This window comes from Callithrix jacchus, chromosome 7, assembly GCF_049354715.1.
Source record: "Callithrix jacchus isolate 240 chromosome 7, calJac240_pri, whole genome shotgun sequence".
In the NCBI taxonomy this organism is placed as follows: domain Eukaryota; kingdom Metazoa; phylum Chordata; class Mammalia; order Primates; family Cebidae; genus Callithrix; species Callithrix jacchus.
Window position 1 is genome coordinate 59,929,462 of NC_133508.1, and position 21,814 is coordinate 59,951,275.

Consider the following 21,814-nt stretch of genomic DNA (forward strand, 5'->3'; position numbering starts at 1 on the left):
CCCGGCCTGCACACCTGCCTAATTTTTATATTTTTTTGTAGAGATGGAGTTTCACCATGTTGCCCAGGCTGGTCTCAAACTCCTGGGCTTGAGCGATCCTCCAGCTTTGTTCTCTCCAAGTGCTGGGATTACAGAAGTGCGCCACTGTGCTCAGCCCTGCCTGGGTGATTGTAATGCAGGTGGTCCAGGGCTGCATGGATGAGATCCAGCATGAGCTTTAAATCAGCACAAGACTCCTCTGGATAACCAACCATCCCCTCAATCTTGGCCTCCCTCCTTTCCCTTTCCTTCCTGACATCCCATATTCCTGGCTCTCATTCTTCTTTCTGTGTCCAGAGACCCCACCGAGTATTACAGGTCTCCGAGGCTCTGTTACTGCTCTTTTCTCCACCTGGTGTGGCCTTCCTTAGCTTCCTCTGCTCCGTCCCATCTTCCCCAAGAGGCCTTGTCACACCTCCCCTCTCTTGGGCTCCTATCTCACATGGGCTCAGCTTTTGGCAGTCCGCTGAAGTCCTCCCTTAGGCGGTGGGGGGCGGCCTATGCAGCCAAGCAGGCCAACACCAACAGGGTCGTCATCTGTTACTTTGACGAAGGGGTGGCCAGTGAGGGGGATGCCCACGCTGGCTTCAACTTTGCTGCCACACTTGAGTGCCCCATCATCTTCTGCTGGAACAACATAACATAACCATAAGCAAGTTTCTTTTCTTTTTTTTGATACAGTCTTGTTCTGTGGCCAGGCTAGAGTGCAGTGGTGCAATCTCGGCTCACTGCAACCTCCACCTTCTGGGTTCCAGTAATTTTCCTGCCTCAGCCTCCTGAGTAGCTGGGACTACAGGTGCCCACCACCATGCCCAGCTAATTTTTGTATTTTTGGTAGAGACAGGGTTTCAACATGTTGGCCAGGATGGTCTCAATCTCTTGACCTTGTAATCTGCCCGCCTTGACCTCCCAAAGTGTTGGGATTATAGGCGTGTACCACCACGCCCAGCCTCTTTTTCTTTCTTTCTTTCTTTATTTTATTGAGGCAGGGTCTCGTTCTGTCTCTTAGGCTGGAGTGCAGTGGTATGATCAGGGCTCACTGTAGCCACAGCCTCTGGTGGGATGATCAAGTGATCCTTCCACCTTAGCCTCTCGAGTAGCTGGGACTACAGGGGTACTCCACCATGTCCAGCTAATTTTTGTTGTAATTAGAGACGAAGTCTCCCTATGTTGCCCAGGCTGGTCTCAAACTCCTGAGCTCAAGTAGTCCTCCTGCTTCAGCCTCCCAAAGTGCTGGGATCACAGGCAAGAACCACCACACCCAGCCCATAAGCAGGTTTCTTTACCTCATCTCTAAAATCAAGACGGGAAGTAAATGAGAAAATGTATGCAAGGAACATTATAGGCACTTAATAAATAGCAGCTGTTATTTTTATATTGCTGTTTGACTTTGAGTAGGTCAGTTTAAGAGTTCTTGTGCCAAGCATTGTAGTAACTTATACAATAACGTATCTATTATTATTCCCATTTTATAGTTGAAAATGAGACAAAGAGAGATCAAGAGACTTGTCTAGGCCAGGTGCGGTGGCTCATGCCTGTATTCCCAGCATTTTGGGAGGCCAAGGCAGGATTGCTTGAACCCAGAAGTTTGAAACCAGCCTAGGCAACACAGTGAGATCCTCTTCTCTACTGAAAATTTAAAAAATTTTCATGGTGGTGCGAGCCTGTGGTCCCAGCTACTCAGAAGCCTGAGCCTGGGAGGTTGAGACTGCAGTGAGCCCTGACTGTGCTACTGTACTCCAACCTGGGCAACAGAGTGAGACTTTGTCTGAAAAGGAAGGAGGGGAGGGTAAGGGAGGAGGGGGGAGGGGAGAACTTGCCCAGTTTCATCCAGAATTGGCTGCATTTGGATTTGAGCTGAGGCATCAGGTCCTGAGCCTTTTCTTTCTTTCTTTTCTTTTTAAGGGATATGCTCTTGCTCTGTCACTTAAGCCAGAGTGCAGTGACATGGTCATGGCTCACTGCAGCCTCAGTCTCCCAAGCTCAAGTGATCCCTCCCACCTCAGCCTCCCAAGCACCTGGGACTACAGGTGTGCACCACCACATCTGTATAATTTTTGTATTTTTTGGTAGAGGCAGGGTTTTGCCATGTTTCCCATGCTGGTTCAGGCTCAAGCAATCCTCCTGCCCTAGCCTCCCAAAGTGCTGGGATCACAGGCGTGAGCCACTGAGTGTGGCCTCTGAGCTCTTAATCATCACACTATCCTTTCTTTCTCACATCCTGTTAGATAGTAAGTGCCAAGGCTGGGGTATGGGGCCTGGCATGTGGTAGGTGCCCAACCTAACAAATGCTAGAGACTGAATCGAGTTGAATAATTTCTACATCCAGGGAGGGGGGAAAAATCACCCAAAGACTTTACTGGCCAAGACATCTCAAGCTTTTTATTTGATATTGATAAGACTCAACATCTCTAATGCATTTTCAGAGCTCCAATGAGAAAGAGACGTAAAAAAGTAATTGAGAAAAAAAATTCAGAATGGTGTCCCACTCAAAGCTTGGGGGGCATCTGAAGCCCATCAATCTACCTCAATGGGGTGATCATGAGTTTTAACTTCAAACCTGAAGATGGTGTAGGGATACTGGGGAAGAAGGAAGGATACAGGGTAGTCAATCTGGTCCCAATCATCCTACCCACCCTGCCCCTAACCTCTGAATCTCTCTCCAAGTCACTCTATATCATTGGCACTGCAAATACTGACTTTCTTTTCATGGACGACTGGGAGAGATTTAATCGAAGAAAGACTCAGTGCAAGAAATGCATGGATATTATTTTCCAACCAAGGTGCCACACAGAATGGAGACCCATCCCGGCTCCAAATTCTCTTTCAGCTCAGGTCATTAATCGTATCCATCCTCCTTTAAGCTCCAGGTAGATCAGAAAGCCTTCCCTTTGAGCCTGGGGTCTTTTCTATAGTCAGACAACATGTCACTTGAACTGTATCAACAGGGAGTCTCATAGATCACATTTATTCCAACAAAGAGGAACTGTGAAAATATTATGTTGGCCAGGTTCAGTGGCTCATGCCTGTAATCCCAGAACTTTGGGAGGCTAAGGAAGGGGGGATCATTTGAGGTCAGGAGTTTGAGACCAGCTTGTCCAACATGGTAAAACCCATCTCTACTAAAAATATAAAAATTAGCTGGGCATGGTGGTGGGCACCTGCAGTCCCAGCTACTCAGAAGGCTGAGGCAGGAGAATGGCTTGAACCTTGAAGGTGGAGGTTGCGGTGAGCTGAGATGACACCACTGTACTCCAGCCTGGGTGACAGAGTGAGACTCTGTGTAAAAAAAAGAAAATAGGCCGGGTGTGGTGACTCAGGCCTGTAATCTGAGCACTTTGAGAGGCTGAGGCGGGCAGATCATGAGGTCAAGAGATTGAGACCAGCTTGGCCAACATGGCAAAACCCCGTCTCTACCAAAAATTAGCTGGGCATGGTGGCACATGTCTGTTGTCCCAGCTATTCAGCAGGCTGAGGCAGGAGAATCATTTGAACCTGGGTGGGGGGCAGAGCTTGCAGTGAGCCGAGATCGAGACATTGCACTCCAGCCTGGTGACAAAGCAAGATTCCGTCTCAAAAAGAAAATATTATGCTAAGTGAAGTCTTCAGTCTTCTACCCCACTCCCACCAACAGCTCTCCAGTTTTTAGTGGCTCAGAAGAAAACAACAGGAAAAAGAATGAAGAACAATTCTGTTGATTGAACCAAGACTCAATATATCGTGAATTAACCCAAATCTCAGAAAATAAAAAAAGACAATCCTGATTAGGTTACAGCACACAAAAGATAATAAGAATCATCACTGAATAAGACTAGGAGGCCTTTCGGAAAGGGACAATTTTCTGAAAAGCTTGCCGAAACTCTTCATTAAACACAGTGTAGATTATTGGATTGATGAGGGAGTTTAAATAGCCCAGCCAGGTGAAGAAGTCAAAGAGGGCCGGGTGGATCCAGCAGGAGTCCCGGCAGATGGGCAGGACCAAAGACACCACGAAGAAGGGCAGCCAGCAGATGATAAAAGCCCCCAGAATGATGCCCAGGGTTTTAGTGGCTTTCCTTTCTCGAGCAGCGGAAATCCTCTTGCGTTCCAGGGCACTGTCAGCAAGCTTGATTTTCACGTGGTTGAAAAAGAGAGGGGAGCCGGCCAAGTGCGAGTGCCCCTCATGGAGGCTGGGGTGGAGTGAGCAGAGCGAGGACCCTGCAGAGCCTGTGATGAGGTGGGCCGTGGTGAAGCGCTTCCCATAGAGCGAGGGTGGATTCAGGATGCGGTTCCGGGCAGCCTGGTAGATCCGGCCATAGAGGATGATGAGCAACACCGAGGGAATGTAGAAGGCCCCACAGGTGGAGTAGATGGTGTAGGAGATCTGAGAGGTGTTCACCAGGCAGTCAGACATCTCCTCCTGGGCCTTGGCCTGCCGCCAGAAGAGTGGGGGGATAGAGATGCAGATGGAGATGACCCAGACAATGGCGATCATGGTGGCTGCATGGCCGGCCGTCCGGCGTTTACTGTACTCCAGGGCATCTGTGATTGCCCAGTACCTGTCCAGAGCAATGACACAGAGATGCAGGATGGAGGCCGTGCAGCACGTGATGTCAGAAGACAGCCAGATGTCACACAAGATTTGGCCAAAGTTCCAGGTGTGGGTGATGGTATAGGCGATGCTGATGGGCATGACCAAGATGGAAACCAAGAGGTCGGTGGTGGCCAGGGAGCCAATCAGGTAGTTGGCAGGGGTGTGGAGCTTCCTGGTAAGAAAGATGGTGGTGAGTACAAAGGCATTGGAGAGGACTGTGGCCAGTGTGATGATGGAAAGGGCCACGGCAAGGGAGATCTTGAGCGCCTGGAGGGTCCTGGGATCCCAAGCCCCTAGGGTTTCTGTGGCATTCAGGGATCTGTTGGAGGCCTCCTGGGGAAGGCCTTCTGCTGACTGGTTCAGTGGGGACATGCTAGGTGGCTCTCTCTTCCCACAGACTTCCACACATTTGGCTCCTTCTTTCAAGACTGTCCCGCCAACAGACCAAAGTCATCCTTCTGCTTTGTGCTGGTGGGAGCCATTCACCAGAACAGACCACAGTGAAAAGGCCTCAAGACCAGACTATTCTCCAAGTACAGCAGCAATAAAATAAAATTAAATAATAATAAACAAGACTGGACTATTTGAAGAATACTGAGACAACTACCAGCTGGTATTTAAAGGTCTTTCCTAAACCACAGGAATCCCAAGATGTCTCAGGGTTCTGGAACTGTGCCCAGCAGATGGTCATGCCCAGGGGACACATGCTGAATTTGTTAGACAATTATCAAGGGATCACACCCATGTGGGCAATGCCCTGGGATTCTCGCCTTTGGCATTCTGGCTCTTTTCAAAGCTTCAGAACTCCCCTCATAATAATTGAAAAGATTCTGGATTTTGAGTTGCCTCCAAGGAGGTTTTAAAACTAGGGACATAAAGAAGTTTCAGCTGATTCAGAAAAGCAGTCTGGTCAGCACAGTAGCTCACGGTTTTCCCAGGTTCACCTTGACGCATCCCGAGCTACCTAACTTTGGTTCCTGTCCAGCTGATCCTTTAGAGCCTGAACAGACAAATCATCGGTTACCAAGACTCGAAGAATGCATAAATTGGGAGCAGGCAAAACAGATCACTGTGGGCTCACGGAGCAGGGACATGTTCAGAAGCTCTGGAGTTTAAACAAGAAAAAAAAAAAAAAAAGAGTTAGGTTCTAGGACAATGTGAAAGCCTGAAATGATCTATATGATCACAAAGATACTGCTTAAAGCTAACCATGGTGCTGTGAAACCAGCATTCTAAAAAGCATCAGGAGAACACAGGACAGGGTGATGTGCCCCACCCATGCAGTTCCCAGAGGGGACGAAGTATCATAATTGTTGGAACCATCACAAGCTTGTTAGAAGTACATGAAATCAGCTCTGTAAGTTGTAAATCAGAAAGCATCATTCTGTTTATTTAGCAACAATGGAAACAAAGTCAAACTGTACCCAAGGAAAGATAAAGCTAAATAAACCAAATTGTAACGATGCATTTCTCTACAAAGTATTGGGGGGTGACCTCTTCTCTACTCATTTGAAGTTTCCAACCAAATGTTCTACAGTGAGCATGAATGATTTTTTTTTTTTTTTTTTTTGAGATGGAGTTTCCCTCCTGTTGCCCAGGCTGGAGTGCAATGACATGATTTTGGCTCACTGCAACCTCTGCCTCCTGGGTTCAAGCAATTCTCCTGCCTCAGCCTCCCAAGTAGTTGGGATTACAGGCAACCGCCACCACACCTGTCCAATTTTTGTATTTTTAGTAGAGGCAGGGTTTTACCACATTGGCCAGGCTGGTCTTGAACTCCTGGGTAATCTGCCTGCATCGGCCTCCCAAAGTGTTCGGATTATAGGCATGAACCACCATGCCCAGCCATGACTTTTAAAACTAAAAAAAGGTATGAGTGGAAACAAAAACCACTGGCCAGTCATGGTGGCTCATGCCTGTAATCCCAGCACTTTGGGAGGCAGAGGCGGGCAGACTGCCTACGCTCAGGAGTTCAAAATCAGCCTGGGTAACATGGCAAAACCCTTTTTACAAAAATTAGCCATGTGTGGTGGCTCTTGTAGTCCCAGCTGCTCGGGAGGCAGAGGTAGGAGGCTCATTTAAGCTGGGGAGGTCAAGGCTCCAGTGAACCAAGGACACCCCACTGCACTCTAGCCTGGGCCACAGAGGGACCCCATCTCAGAATACAAAAACATCTTTTTGTTAAGCAATGACATTAACTGCGAAAATTAAAACCCTGAGCATTGTTCATTATGGAAGTCTATTTTTAAAATTTTTTATTATGTTTTTTCTTTTTTTTTTCATCATGGAAGTTTAATCCAGAAAATACATTCAGTTTTCCAAATAGAAACTGGAAACTTAAGGCCGGGCGCGGTGGCTCAAGCCTATAATCCCAGCACTTTGGGAGACCGAGCTGGGTGGATCAGGAGGTCAAGAGATCGAGACCATCCTGGTCAACATGGTGAAACCCTGTCTCTACTAAAAGTACAACAATTAGCTGGGCTTGGTGGCACACACCTGTAGTCCCAGCTACTCGGGAGGCTGAGGCAGAATTGCTTGAACCCAGGAGGCAGAGGTTGCGGTGAGCTGAGATCATGCCATTGCACTACAGCCTGGGTAACAAGAGCGAAACTCCGTCTCAAAAAAAAAAAAAGGAAAGAAAGAAACTGGAAACTTAGTCACAAAAAAATCTTGGGAACTTCCAGGTTGGTGAAAGTATCCAGGTGTCTAGAAGGTGGCATCCTCCAACTCCACAGGAACAGAAACACCTGCCCTTGAAGCTTTTTTTCTTTTGATGGAGTCTTACGCTATTGCTATTGCCCAGGCTGGAGTGCAGAGGCTCAATCTCGGCTCACTGCAACCTCCGTCTTCCGCCAGGTGATTCTCCTGCCTCAGCTTCCCAAGATGCTGAGATTACAGGTGTGCGCCACCACAGCCAGCTAATTTTTATATTTTTAGTAGAGATGGGGTTTCACCATGTTAGCCAGGCTGGTCTCAAACTCTTGACCTCAGGTGATCTGCTTGCTTCGGCCTCCCAAAGTGCTGGGATTACAGGCATGAGACACTGTACCCGGACTCTTGAAGCTTTTTCAAACCTTGTCCTATGTACCTTTTCTTCTGGTTGTTCATTTGAATCCTATATAATAAACCAGTAATTTAAAAAATTATTTATTTGTTCATTTATTTTGAGATAGGATCTAGCTCTGTCACCCAGACTAGAGTGCAGTGGCATGACCACAGCTCACTGCAGCCTCAAGCTCCTGGATTAAGTGAGCCTCCAACCTCAGCCTCCCAAGTAGCTGAAACTACAGGTCACACCACCATGCCCAGTCAATTGTTGTTTGTTTGTTTTTGTAGAGGCAGGGTCTTGCTATGTTGCCAAGGCTGATCTCAAACTCCTGGGCTTAACTGATCCTCCAGCCTTGGCCTCCCAAAGTGCTGGGATTACAGTCACGCGCCACCATGCCTGGCCCCACCCCAGAAATCTTGAAGTCTAATTTCCTTGTCTCCTCTGTGTGCTTCTGGGTTTCAGTATTTGGCATGTGGGCAAGCCTTGAGGTTCCTGGGGCTAGGGGCCCTTGGATAATCAGGGTGAGGTGAGCCACAGGGCAGAACCAGTGTAAGCCCACATCTGGTATGACCCCAGCTGAAGTCATGGGGCCTGGCAGGCAGCCCTTGGGTGCTCTGGGGTTAGCAAGAAGAATGCTGAGACCACTTATACTCACTCCCCATGCCCTGCATGGAAAGATACAACTTATTTCTTCCAAGTTAACTCAGCAAACAGGTCCTGCCCTGTCCTGGGAGCATTCACAGCCTTGCAAGGGAAGCAGACAGGTTGCTTCATTAAAGGCCCAGGAAGGAGCTAGCAAGGCAGAATGTGTACACACACACACACACACATACACATACACACACACACACACTTTATAAAAAGTTATCAGCTGGGCGCAGTGGCTCATGCCTGTAATTCCAGCACTTTGGGAGGCCAAGGCAGGTGGATCACCTGAGGTCAGGAGTTTGAGACCAGCCTGGCCAACATGGTGAAACCCCATCTCTACTAAAAACACAAAAACTACACAGGCATGGTGGCAGGCACCTGTAGTCTCAGCTACATGGGAGGCTGAGGTAGGAGAATCATTTGAACCCTGGAGGCAGAGGTCGCAGTGAGCTGATATTGAGCCATTGCACTCCTGCCTGGACAACAGAGCAAGACTCTGTCTCAAAAAAAAAAAAAGTTGTCATTATGATTATGTATGAATTTGTTTTATAGTGTTTTTCAACTTCATATATTTTGGACAATGTTCTATCAATCACTCCTACATCAATTTTTTTGAGACAGGGTATTTCCATCACCCAGGCTACAGTGCAATGATATGATCATGGCTCACTGTAGCCTCAAACTTCTGAGCTCAAGTTATCCTCCTGTCTCAGCCTCCTAAGTAGGATTACAGGCATCCACTACCACACCTGATGAATTTTCAAAAATGTTTGTAGACAGATGTCTCACTTTGCCTGGGTGACCTCCAACTGCGGGGCTCAAGCAGTCCTCCTGCCTTGGCCTCCCAAAATGCTGAGATTAGAGCCACTGTGCCTGGCCAGTACCACATCATTCTTAACGGCCTCATTTTGTTCCAATGGGTATCTATATTAAGGGGAAGAGTTTCATAGTCAGAGTTGGGAGAAATGGCATTCCTGGTGGCTACAGAGGCAGGAGCAAAGGCCTAGAAGTCAGAAAGTGCAAGGCATGGTTGGAGGAAGGCAAAAAGACCAGCTAGCTGGAGTGTGGAGGGCAGTGTAGATAAGGCTTAGGAGGTGGCTGGTGCCAGAGGTGGGAGACAGCAGGACACAAATAAGAGTTTGGCTTAGACTAGGGCAATGGGCTCTAATCTCTGCTGTATCCCAGCCTTTCTGTATAACTTTAGCCAAATCCCTTCCCTTTTCTTTTTTCCTTCTTCTTTTTTTGTTTAGACAGGGTCTCACTCTGTCACCCAGGCTGCAGTGCAGTGACACGATTGTAGCTCACTGCAGCCTCGACCTCCCAGACTCAAGTGATCCTCCTACTTTAGCCTCTCGAGTAGCTGGGACTATAGGTGCATGCCACCACATCTGGCTAATTTTGCAGAGACAGGTTCTCGCTTTGTTGACCAGGCTGGCCTTGACTTCTTGGCCTTGAGCAATCTTCCTGCTTCAGCCTCCCATAGTGCTTCCCTTTTCTGAGTCTCAGATCTCTTCCCCTAAACAGTGGCTGACCCACCTGCCTTCCAGGGCTGCTGTGGAGCTTCCATTACTTCTGGCAAGGTCAACCTTGGTACCCAGGAAAAAGCTGAGAGGTGCCCAGAATCATTATCATCCTACTTTCCTTTCCCATAGCTCAGCTCAGGGCTCTGTTGAGAAGATTAATTCTGTGTCTGGTGATTAATTTTTTTTTTTTTTTTTGAGATGCAGTTTTGCTCTTCTTGCCCATGCTGGAGTGCAACAGCATGATCTTGGCTCACTGCAACCTTCACCTCCTCAGTTCAAGTGATTCTCCTGCCTCAGGAGTAGCTGGGATTACAGGCATGCACCATCACGCCTGGCTAATGTGTGTATTTTTTATACAGATGGGGTTTTTCCATGTTGGTCAGGCTGTTCTCGAACTCCCGACCTCAGGTGATCCACCCGCCTCAGCCTCCCAAAGGGTTAGGATTACAGGCAAGAGCCACTGTCCCTGGCTGGTGATTGACTTTTAAAACATTAAGAAGTAGGCTGGGCGTGGTGGCTCACACTTGTAATCCCAGCACTTTGGGAGGCCAAGGCGGGTGGATTACCTGAGGTCAGCAGTTCAAGACCAACCTGGCCAACATGGTGAAACCCCATCTCTAAAAAAAAGAAAAAGAAAAAGAAAAAAAAACATTAAGAAGCTAAACCTGCAATGCAGTATTTTCCCTCCCACTCCCCAAACTTGTGGGTGCTTCATTAAAAAAAAAAAACCTGCCTGGAGGAGAGGGTAAAGCCTCCATTAAAAAAAAAAAAATCCTAAGCCACCAATTCCAAAACATATCTCACAATTTAAAAGATATTATAACAACATCTTTTAAAGAGCTCTTGCTATGTTCCAGGAACTGAGCTAGCTTTGGGGCTAAGAGTCATTAACCTGTAAAGCCGGCAACATGGCCCCACTTCCAATGACCCAACCAGCACTCAGAGAGGTGATGTCACCTGCACAAGGCCACCTGGATGGAAGTGGAAAAACCAGGTCCAAAGCTCTAAAACATTTTTGCCCTTGTCTGCATTGCCTCAGTAGGATGAAAAGCCTTAAGGCATGCGTGTATAGCTGGTTTGATGACCCCTCCTGCCCCCACTTGCCTCCAGCTGAAGTTTCGCTTCCATTTTGGTTCTCATGGAAAATGTGAACTCTGATTGGCTTGTTTGAAACTTTCTCCCCTGCAGACAGTCTGGGTGACTGAGGTGTGTCATTTCCCAAGGAAGGCTGGTGTACCTGCCCCACAAACTCATGCGGTCACCCCTTGAGTTCCAAGCATTCCAGTGACCTCATTTCAGTGAAAGGTGTGGGTTCAGAAAGGCTGGAGGGGCTGGTGGGTGTGCAAGCCCTCCAGCCCTTGGTGACATCTTGGGAAGAAGGACAGGGACACAGGGCAGCCTTGGTCAGGAAAGCTAGGCTGTAGTTTTGCAAGAAGTAACATGATTTGGAGGTTGTCCCCTCCTCTCCTACCTGCTCTCCCTCCCCATTGTGAACAAAGGTGGGAGAATTTCTCATAATCCAGCTACCTTTGGAGACATGGACTGTAGTTTTATAAGCAACTATCTCTTTCCCATTACACTTCAAATAATAAAATTTAAAATACAGGCCAGGTGTGGTGGCTCACGCCTGTAATCCCAGCACTTTGGAAGGCTAAGGTGGGTGGATCACCTGAGGTCAGGAGTTTGAGACCAGCCTGGCCACATGGTGAAACCCCGTCTCTACTAAAAATACAGAAATTAGCTGGGCGTTGTGGTGGGTGCCTGTAATCCCAGTTACTTGGGAAGCTGAGGCAGGAGAATCGCTTGAATCCAGGAGGCAGAGGTTACAGTGAGCCAAGATCACGCCATTGCACTCTGGCCTGCACAACAATAGCGAGACTCCATCTCAAAAACAAAACAAAACAAAAAATCAAAATGACAATGAAGGCTGGGTATGGTGGCTTATGTCAGTAATCCCAACACTTTGAGAGGCCCAGGTGGGAGGATCCTTTGGGCCCAGGAGTTGAAGACCAGCCTGGGCAACATAGCAAGACTGTGTATTTTAAACAAAATAAAAAAGAAAGAAAGAAAAATTAAAATGACAACAAGATATCATTTTTACCTGGCAGAAAAGTACAAAATTTTAAATCTGACCATGTCATATTAATAAGAGTGTGAAGCTTTGAAGGCTGAGGCAGGAGAATTGCTTGAGCCCAGGAGCTCAAGACCAACCCTGTCTCTTAAAAAAAAAGAATGTGGAACAATTTTCTACCACTAGTAGAGTAAAAATTGGAGAAACTTCATAAGCAAACAATTTGGTATTATTTCATAAAACTGAAGATGCGATGACTACCTCATGATTCAGCAGTTCCACCCTTGGGTATGCATGGCAGAGAAACTCTTCTGTGTTCACTGCAGACAGGAACAAGAATGGTCCTAGTAGCATGAAACAGCAAACAACTAAGAACAACCAAACGTCCATCAACAGCAGAATGGCAGCATACGGCATGTTCCTACGATGGAGTGCTACAGAGAAGCAAAACGGAGTGAAACACAGCCTCACACACCAAAATGAAGATTACCACAAACAAGCCGAGTGCCAAAGTCAAAAACATGCAAGAAAAACAAACTGTCAGGGAGATAAATATATGCGGCAAAACCATAAGGAAAAGCAAAGAAATGATAAATAGAAAATTCAAGATAGTGGTTACTCCTGGAAGGAAAAGGAAGAATCATAAAGGGTTTTAAAAGTTTCAGTTATGTTCTTTTCATGATCTTGGCTCACTGCAACCTCCAGCTCCTGGGTTCAAGCCATTCTCCTGCCTCATCCTCCCGAGTAGCTGGGATTACAGGTGTGTGCCACCATACCTGGCTAATTTTTGTATTTCTTTCTTCGTCTTTTTTTTGTATAGATGGGTTTTCACCATCTTGGCCAGTCTATCTCAGCTTCCCAAAGTGCTGGGATTACAGGTGTGAGGCACTGCACCAGGTCTTTTTGAGACAGGGTCTCGCTCTGTCACCCAGGCTGGAGTGCAGGGGCATGATCAGAGCTCACTGCAGCCTTGACCTCCTGGACTCAAGTGATCCTCCCACCTCAGCCTCCTGAGTAGCTGGGACCACAGACACATACTACCACACCCAGTTGATTTTTAAATTTTTTTTTCGTAGAGATGGGGTCTCCCTATGTTGTTCGGGCTTGTCTTCAAACTCCTGGACTCAAGTGATTCTCCTGTCTTGGCCTCCCAAAGTGCTGGGATTACAGGTGTGAGCTGCCATGCCTGGTCTTTTTTTTTAGAGAGAGGATCATGCTCTGTCACTCAGGTATAGTGGCACAATTATAGCTCACTGCAATCTTGAACTTCTGGGCTCAAGGAATTCTCCGAAATTGGCCTCCCAAAGTGTTGGGATTATAGGCATCAGCCACCATGCCCAGGCTCATGTTCTATTTTTTAAGGAGGTGGTGAGTACATGAGTATTTATTTATTTGTGTGTGTGTGTGTGTGTGTGTGTGTGTGTGTGTGTATACATACTGCTTTGTAGGGAATTACGTATTTGCAATTTTTCTTTTTTCTTTTTTGGAGATGGAGTCTTGCTCTGTCACCCAGCCTGGAGTGCAGTGATGCAATATTTGCTCACTGCAACCTCCGTTTTCTGGGTTCAAGCGATCCTCCCACCCCAGCTTCCTGAGTAACTAGGACTATAGGCACGCACCACCACACCTGGAAAATTTTTGTACTTTTAGTAGAGACAGGGTTGCACCATGTTGGCCAGGCTGGTCTTGAGCTCCTGACCTTTGGTGATCTGCCCACCTCGGCCTCCCAAAGTGTGGTATTACAGGCATGAGCCACCACACCAGGTAGTATATGCAATTTTTCTCAATCTATTTTGTATACTATGAAAAAGAACCCTATTACTGACAATGACATATTGATACATTAATACCTACTAACAATTTTTAATGCAGAAGATCTGCATTCTGGTCTCCACTCTGCCACTGAGCAGCTGGGTAACCGTGGGCAAAGCACAACCTCTTTGACCCTTAGTTACGTCCTTGGTGAAATGGAAACACAAGCCTGGCTCTGCTGTCCCAGAGGAGTACTGAGTAGCTCCAGCAAGATCATGTATGTGCTGTGTTGTACAGTCCTGAACAAATGTAACGACGCTAATGAAGGAGAACAGTGGCTGACAGTAGGCATTCTCGGGTCCCAGTTCCTGTTGCTTCACTTTCTTGCTGTGGTCACCGGGCAAATCACTTCACCTCTCTGAGCCTACACAGCCTCAGTGATGGAGATAGCAATCCAAATCTCACAGGAGTTTAGGGAGAACTGTCAATATCATAGATACCAAATATTCAACATAGTAAATGGTTTCTGTTTATTTATTTATTTATTTATTTATGGATAGGGTCTCCCTATGTCACCTAGGCTGGTCTCAAATTCCTGGCCTCAAGTGATCCTCTCACCTTGGCCTCCCAAGGTGTTGGGATTGATAGGCCTGAGCCACCACGCCTGGCCTTGTAGAAAATGGTGACCAGAAATGTGACTTATCTGGTTTCTCTATGGTGCATCCAACCAAATTCAAGTCTTCAGGCAACAAGATCACTTCCCTCACCAGAAACAAAGTGTCACTGCCCGTTTTCGTGAGAGAGGTCTGCCATTGTCAGAAACCCAGACATACCAAGGAGCTTCCTCCCTGCCCACCCATTTTCACAGGGGCCATGACATGCAGCAGCAGAAGCAAGGACCTTTCTTGGCCCAGCTCCACTTCCAGGCCACCAGCAACTCCCCTGAAGTCCAGATCACATGGACTCCAGCCACACCATGCATTTCCCAGCTCTGGCATCTCTAAGAGGGGTGGAAAGAAAAAAGCAGATGGACAGACTTATGTCCCAATCCCAGACTGTTCCAGAGACCACCTTTGATCATCGCTGATTGGACCAGTGTGGATATGTGACCCAAAATGAGCCAATAAGATTCTCTCTTGGGAATTTAGAATGGAGACCATGGGCAGCTGGGCTGGATAGAACATGGGGAAAGAGAAATCTGCAGGCCAAAGGTCCTGAGGTTGGAGTCAGCCCACAGCCTTTAGCAAAGCCAAGGAAGGTTTTAGGGAAATAGAAAAGCCAAAGGCAAACAAAAACAGGTCTGCAGAGAGAGGCAGGAGAATGGAGAAGATAGAGAAAGAAGCTGAGGGAGAGGAACCACCTGTCCTGGGAGAGAAGAAGGAAGGAGGCCAAGGAATACTCCCGCCCATCCCTGTATGTCCATGAATGACGTTCTATCCAGGAAACCTCATTTGTACCAACTCATGTTTTCCCAGCTAAGCCAGTTCACATGGACACAGCAGGCTCTGAGAAATGATAGTAAGACAGGAGATTTTCTTCTTCTTTTTCATTTTTAGAGACAGGGACTTCCTCTGTCATCCAGGTTGGAGTACAGTGGCACAATCATGGCTCACTGCAGCCTCGATCTCCCGGGTTGAAGTGATCCTCCCACCTCAGCCCTCCAAGTAGCTGGGACTACAGGCACAAGTCACCATGCCTGGCAAATTTTCAATTTTTCTTTTATAGAGATGGGGTCTCCCTGTGTTGCCCAGGCTGGTATGGAACTCCTGTGCTCAAGCGATCCTCCTGGATCAGCCTCTCAAAGTGCTGGGATTACAGGCTGAGCCACTGTGCCCTGCCAAGACAGGGGACTTTCCGCTCCTTCCCACCAATCAATCCTTACTGTGGGGTCCAAGTCCTTTCACCTCCTGGGCCCTTCTTCCTCACCTTTAAATTGGGGTAATGACATCTTTCACCCAGAATTGTGATGTGGCTTCAATGAAGTAGGGAGAACAAGCCTAGCACAGTGGCTGCCACATAGCAGGTGTGATTTTTTTTTTTTTTTTGAGACAGAGTCTCACTCTGGTGCCCAGGCTGGAGTACAGTGACACAATCTCAGCTCACTGCAACCTCTGCCTCCCAGGTTCAAGTGATTCTCCTGCCTCAGCCTCCCGTGTAGCTGAGATTACAGGCGTGCACCACCATGCTTGGCTAATTTCCTTCCGTATTTTTAGCAGAGATGGGGTTTCACCGTGTTGGTCAGGCTGGTTTCGTATTCCTGGTCTCAAGGGATCCACCCACCTCAGCCTCCTAAATTGCTGGGGGATCTGCCCGCCTCAGCCTTCCAAAGTGCTGAGATTATAGGCATGATCTACCCCACTCCGCCAGCAAAAGCTGGCCTCTTAAAAAAGCTTTCTACCCAAGGCTCATTCACTCTACAGGAAGATCTGTCGCCTCCAGTTTCTGAGGGGTCTTTAAGTGAGTCATAAAACCTTGCCAGAAACAAAAAGGATGTATGGGTTTAATGTGTCCTTAGAAGCCAGTCTCATCTTTTTGGAGGAAAAAAATAAGGCTCTGTGATAAAAAGATTTGTTGCAGTAGAATACATCCCCCACAGAGTAATTTGTGGCTGTTCTTTCTGAAGAAGCTGTGTAGTGCAGACGAGTGAGCTCTGGATGGAGAAATCACTGCGCAAATCTGGACAGGGCTTTATATTTTACAAAATGCACCACAGCTGTTATCTCATCTCACTCTCCCTCCTGCATGGGACCTCCTACAGCCCCAGTTTTCTCCTCCGCAAAGATCAGGGTATTAAGTCTACCTCCCAGAGATATAATGACGGTTGGACAGAATATGCGTGGGGAAGAATCTGGAATGTTTCTTTCCTTCCTTCCTTTCGTCCTTCCTTTCTTTCTTTCTTTTTCTTTCTTTCTTTCTTTCTTTCTTTCCTTCTTTCTTTCTTTCCTTCCTTCTTTTTCTTTTCCTTCTTTCCTTTCTTTCTTTCCTTTATTTTCTCTTTCTTTCTTTCTTTTTTTCTCTCTCTTTCTCTCTCTCTCTTTCACTCCCTCCCTCCCTCCCTTCCTTCCTTCCTTCCTGACAGAGTCTCTGTTGCCCAGGTTGGAGTACATTGGCATGATCTTGGCTCAATGGAACCTCCAGCTCCCAGGTTCAAGTGATTCTCCTGTCTCAGCCTCCAGAGTAGCTGGGATTACAGGCATGCACCACCACGTCTGGCTATTTTTTGTATTTTTAGTAGAGACGGGGTTTCACCATGTTGGCCAGGCTGGTCTCGAACTCCTGACCTCAGGTGACCCACCCACCTCAGCCTCCCAAAGTGCTGGGATTACAGGCATGAGCCACTGCACCCAGCCAAATCTGGAACTTTTTAACATGGGTATGGGTGTGTGTATACATGTATACATCTCTCCCCATCTTCTTCTCTCTTTCTACCTATACCTGAGTGACAGTTTTAATATCTAATTAGTATCTTGAGGTTTAAGCAAATCAATCTTGCACCTCAGTTTATCTAATCATAAAATCTGGAAAATGGGCAGGGCATGGTGGCTCATGCCTATAATCCCAGTGCTCTGGGAAGATGAGGTGAGATCACTTGAGGCCGGGAGTTTGAGACCAGCATGACCGACATAGTGAGACCTCAACTCTCCAAAATAATTAACAATTAGCCAGGCACAGTGGCATGCATCTGTAATCTTAGCTACTTGGGAGGCTGAGGCAGGAGAACTGCTTGAGCCCAAGAATTTGAGGTTACAGTGAGCTGCGATGGTACCACTGCACTCTAGCCTGGGTGACAGAGTGATCCCCTGTCTTTAAAAAGAAAACAAAACTCTCTGAAACACAGAAAATAAAAAGTTGCCAAACTTCCAGCCCAGTACTTCCACTCCTAGCTGTACACCCAAGAAAAACATGTATGTACATCGACCAAAAGATACATGCAAGAATTGTTCATAGCAACACTATTCATAACTGCAAACTGTTTAAACAAACATCTACAGAAGAATGGGGCAAGGCACAGTGGCTCATACCTATAATCCCAGCACTTTGGGAAGCTGAGGCAGGAGGACTGCTTGAGGCTAGGAGTTTGAGACCAGCCTAAGCAACACAGGGAGACCCAGTCTCTAGAAAACCATGTTTAAAAATATTAGCACTTGCCAGCTGCCATGTAAGACATGACTGCTCCTCCGTTGCCTTTCACCATGATTGAGAGGCCTCCCCAGCCATGTGGACTGTGAGTCAATTCAACCTCTTTTCTTTATAAATTACCCAGTCTCAATGGGTATGTCATTATTAACAGCTTGAGAACACACTAATGCAGTCAGTATAGATTGGTTTGGATTTTACATAATTTATATAAGTAAAATCAGAGATCTATTCACTTTTGCCCGGCTTTTTTCATTCAGCATAACTATTTTGAGTTTCTTTCATGTTATTGCATGTTCTCTTTTATTACTGAGTAGAATTCCATTATATGGATATAACAAAATGTGTTTATTCATTTGATTGATGGGCTGTTACAAAAGTGGCTGTGAACATTCATGCACCAAGAAAAAAAAAAAGAAAAAATTAGCCAGATGTGGCAGCACCCACCTGTAGTCCCAGTTATATGGGAGGCTGAGGCAAGAGGATCTCTGGAGTCCAAGAGTTTGAGGTTACAGTGAGCTGCAATAGTGCCACTGTACTCCCAGCCTAGGTGACAGAGCAAGACCCTGTTTCTAAAAAATAATACAACAATAAGCCAGGTGTGGTAGCTCACACCTGTAATCCCAGCACTTTGGAAGCCTGAGGTGGGCAGATCACAAGGTCAGGAGTTTGAGACCAGCCTGACCGACATGGTGAAACCCCATCTCTACTAAAAATACAAAAATTAGCCGGGTGTGGTGGTGCACACCTGTAATCCCAGCTATTCAGGAGGCTGAGGCAGAAGAATCACTTGAACCCAGGAGGCAGAGGAGCCTGGGCGATAGTGCGAGACTCTGTCTTAAAAAAAAAAAACTGCCGGGCGCGGTGGCTCAAGCCTGTAATCCCAGCACTTTGGGAGGCCGAGGCGGGTGGATCACGAGGTCAAGAGATAGAGACCATCCTGGTCAACACAGTGAAACCCCGTCTCTACTAAAAAGACAAAAAATTAGCTGGGCATGGTGGCGTGTGCCTGTAATCCCAGCTACTCAGGAGGCTGAGGCAGGAGAATTGCCTGAACCCAGGAGGCAGAGGTTGCGGTGAGCTGAGATTGCGCCATTGCACTCCAGCCTGGGTAACGAGTGAAACTCCGTCTAAAAAACAAACAAACAAAGAAAAATCTACAACAACAAACAATAGAATGAATAAATAATTGTGACATAATCATACAATAGAGAGTGATTGTATGGATCACTCTTCATCAATGAGAATGATTCCCAGCTACATACAAACAGGTGGACAAATCTAGCAGACATATGTTGAACAGAAGAAGCCAGGTGTCGTGGGATTTAAACTTCATAAAGTTCAAGAACAGGCAAAACTGACTTACACTGAGAAACGCCAGGCTATTGTCTTTCATGTGAGGATATGAGGCGGGCTTCTGTGCGCAGGTCATGTTCTGTTTCTTGAGCTGCGTGTTCTCACTTTGTGAAAATTTATCTGGCTGCACACTTGTGTTTGGGGTGCTTTCCTTTTGTAGAAGTTTTGCCCTCTCCAAATGAAAAAGTAGTGGTTAAGTACCTAATAGCCTCAGGCACCAGCTCCACGGATTACAGAAAGAACCTGCAGTCATTACTGAACCTCTTTGCACTCAGTTTTTTCTTTCTTTCTTTGTTTTTTGTTTTGTTTTGTTTTTTTGAGATGGAGTCTCGCTCTGTCAACCAGGCTGGAGTGCAGTGGCGCAATCTTGGCTCACTACAACTTCCATCTCCTGGGTTCAAGCGATTCTCCTGCCTCAGCCTCCCAAGTAGCTGGGATTAGAGATGTATGCCACCATGCCTGGCTAATTTTTGTATTTTTAGTAGAGATGGGGTTTTACCATGTTGGCCAGGCTGGTGTCAAACTCCTGACCTCAAGTGATCCACCCACCTCGACCTCCCAAAGTGCTGGGATTACAGCGGTGAGCCACTGAGACTGGCTGCACTCAATTTTTTCATGTGGAAAATGAGAACAATAATAGCACCAATGTCACATGAGTGAGAGAGGTGGGTGACTTGCCCAAGATCACCCACCAGTGATCTTGGGACACCACCAGTTTGGTGTCCCTCTTAGCTCAGCTCAATGCTTCTACTACCCTGTGCCACCTCTCCCTGCCCCCATCAAAAAGAGTATTTTTTTTTTTTTTTTTTTTTTTTTTTTGAGACGGAGTTTCACTCGTTATCCAGGCTGGAGTGCAACGGCGTGATCTCGGCTCACCGCAACCTCCGCCTCCTGGGTTCAGGCAATTCTCCTGCCTCAGCTTCCTGAGTAGCTGGGATTACAGGCACACGCCACCATGCCCAGCTAATTTTTTGTATTTTTAGTAGAGACGGGGTTTCACCATGTTGACCAGGATGGTCTCGATCTCTTGACCTCGTGATCCACCCGCCTCAGCCTCCCAAAGTGCTGGGATTACAGGCTTGAGCCACCGCGCCCAGCCTGTATTTTTTTTTTTTTGTCCCTTGATTCTGGGTTCAGCATGGACTCTCTATGGCGGACAGAATGAAGCAGAAGTCACAGTAAGCCAGTGCCAAATGTAGTCCTCTAGAGGCTGTGCATATTTCTGCTTGTACTCTGCCACTGCCATGAGAAGAACATGCTGGGGCTAGCCCCCTGGTCCCTGCAGGGAGACAAAGGCATGGAGCAGAACTGTTCCAGCCAAACCCAGCCTAGAATAGAGCCTCTCACCTGTGAGAGCCCAGCCAAGATCAGCAGAAATACCCAGCCCAGGGTACCTTTTCAGAGGAAAAGAAGTCATCATACAAAAAAGATACTTTGCACACACATGTTTATAGCAGCACAATTCACAATTGCAAAATCATGGAACCAACCCAAATGTCCATCAATCCATGAGTGGATAAAGAAATGGTGATATATTTATACGATTGAATACTACTCAGCCACAAAAAGGAATGAATTAACAGCATTTGCAGCAACCTGGATGATATCAGATTATTATTTTAAGTGAGGTAATTCAGGAATGGAAAATGAAACATTATATGTTCTCACTGATATGTGGGAGCTGAGCTATGAAGATGGGTGACAAAGCAAGACCCTGTGTCTAAAAAATAACTACACTGGACCTGGTGGCTCATGTCTGTAGTCCCAGCACTTTGGGAGGCCAAGGTGGGCAGATCACGACATCAGGAGTTCAAGACCAGCCTGGCCAACATGGTGAAACCCCATCTCTACTAAAAATACAAAAATCAGCCAGGCATGGTGGCAGTACCTGTAATCCCAGCTGCTTGGGAGGCAGAGGCAGGAAAATCACTTGAGCCCGTGAGGTGGAGGTTGCAGTGACCCAAGATCACGCCACTGCACTCCAGCCTGGATGACAGAGCAAGACTCCATCTCAGAAACAAAAACAAAACGAAACAAAAGACAGCTATCTAGGCCTCACCCTCCAAGGGACAGAGACCAGGCACTGATTTTTGAAAACTTCTCAAGTGCTTCTAAGGTGAAACCAAGATGAAAGACCACTGGCCTGGATGATATTCTAGTTATCTTCATCACTGACAGTTTGGCTATCTTAAAAAAAATCAAAGACAGGTAAAACCTGTTTTCAAGGCCTTTGCAATAGTTAGGAAACTATGAGGCTCCAATGCCTTCCTGCTTTCAGCCTTGCCCTGGATCTCTACAAGGCTTCAACAGGCAAGAGACCACCTCGAACAACCAAACACACTGTTAAAAGGCAACAGCCTTTGAAGTTAAAAACTCACTGTATTCTCCCATGCTGTGGGAAAGTGGGTAAAGAGGTTTTAAATTCTTATCATCTGGCCAGGCACAGTGGCTCATGCCTGTTATCCCAGTACTTTGGGAGGTGGAAGTGGGCAGATTGCTTGAGCCCAGGAGTTCAAGACCAGGCTGGGCAACATGGCGAAACTCCATCTCTACAAAAAATACAAATATTAGCCAGGTGGCTTTGGGAGGTCAAGGTGGGTGGATCACCTGAGGTAATGAGTTCGAGACCAGCCTGACCAACATGGTAAAACCCTGTCTCTACTAAA

At 46.9% G+C, this 21,814-nt stretch overlaps 1 protein-coding gene across 3 annotated transcripts in view; it reads right to left on the reverse strand.

The window, feature by feature from the left end:
• Nucleotides 1–2,394: 2,394 nt before the first annotated feature.
• The window catches only part of HTR1D (5-hydroxytryptamine receptor 1D), a 28,477-nt gene continuing 9,057 nt past the window's right edge, over nt 2,395–21,814 (reverse strand). The window contains exons 2-3 of one of the 3 annotated variants that reach the window (XM_054258897.2): nt 18,240–18,922; nt 2,395–5,717 (exon numbers count right to left, since the gene is read on the reverse strand). In XM_054258897.2, the coding sequence (XP_054114872.1) occupies nt 3,851–4,984 (1,134 nt within the window). In that variant the 5' untranslated portion in view covers nt 4,985–5,717; nt 18,240–18,922 and the 3' untranslated portion in view covers nt 2,395–3,850. Of the gene's footprint in view, nt 5,718–12,164; nt 12,319–18,239; nt 18,923–21,814 lie in introns of those variants that run through there. The other 2 variants (XM_035308107.3, XM_009000604.5) reach the window with 2 other exon arrangements.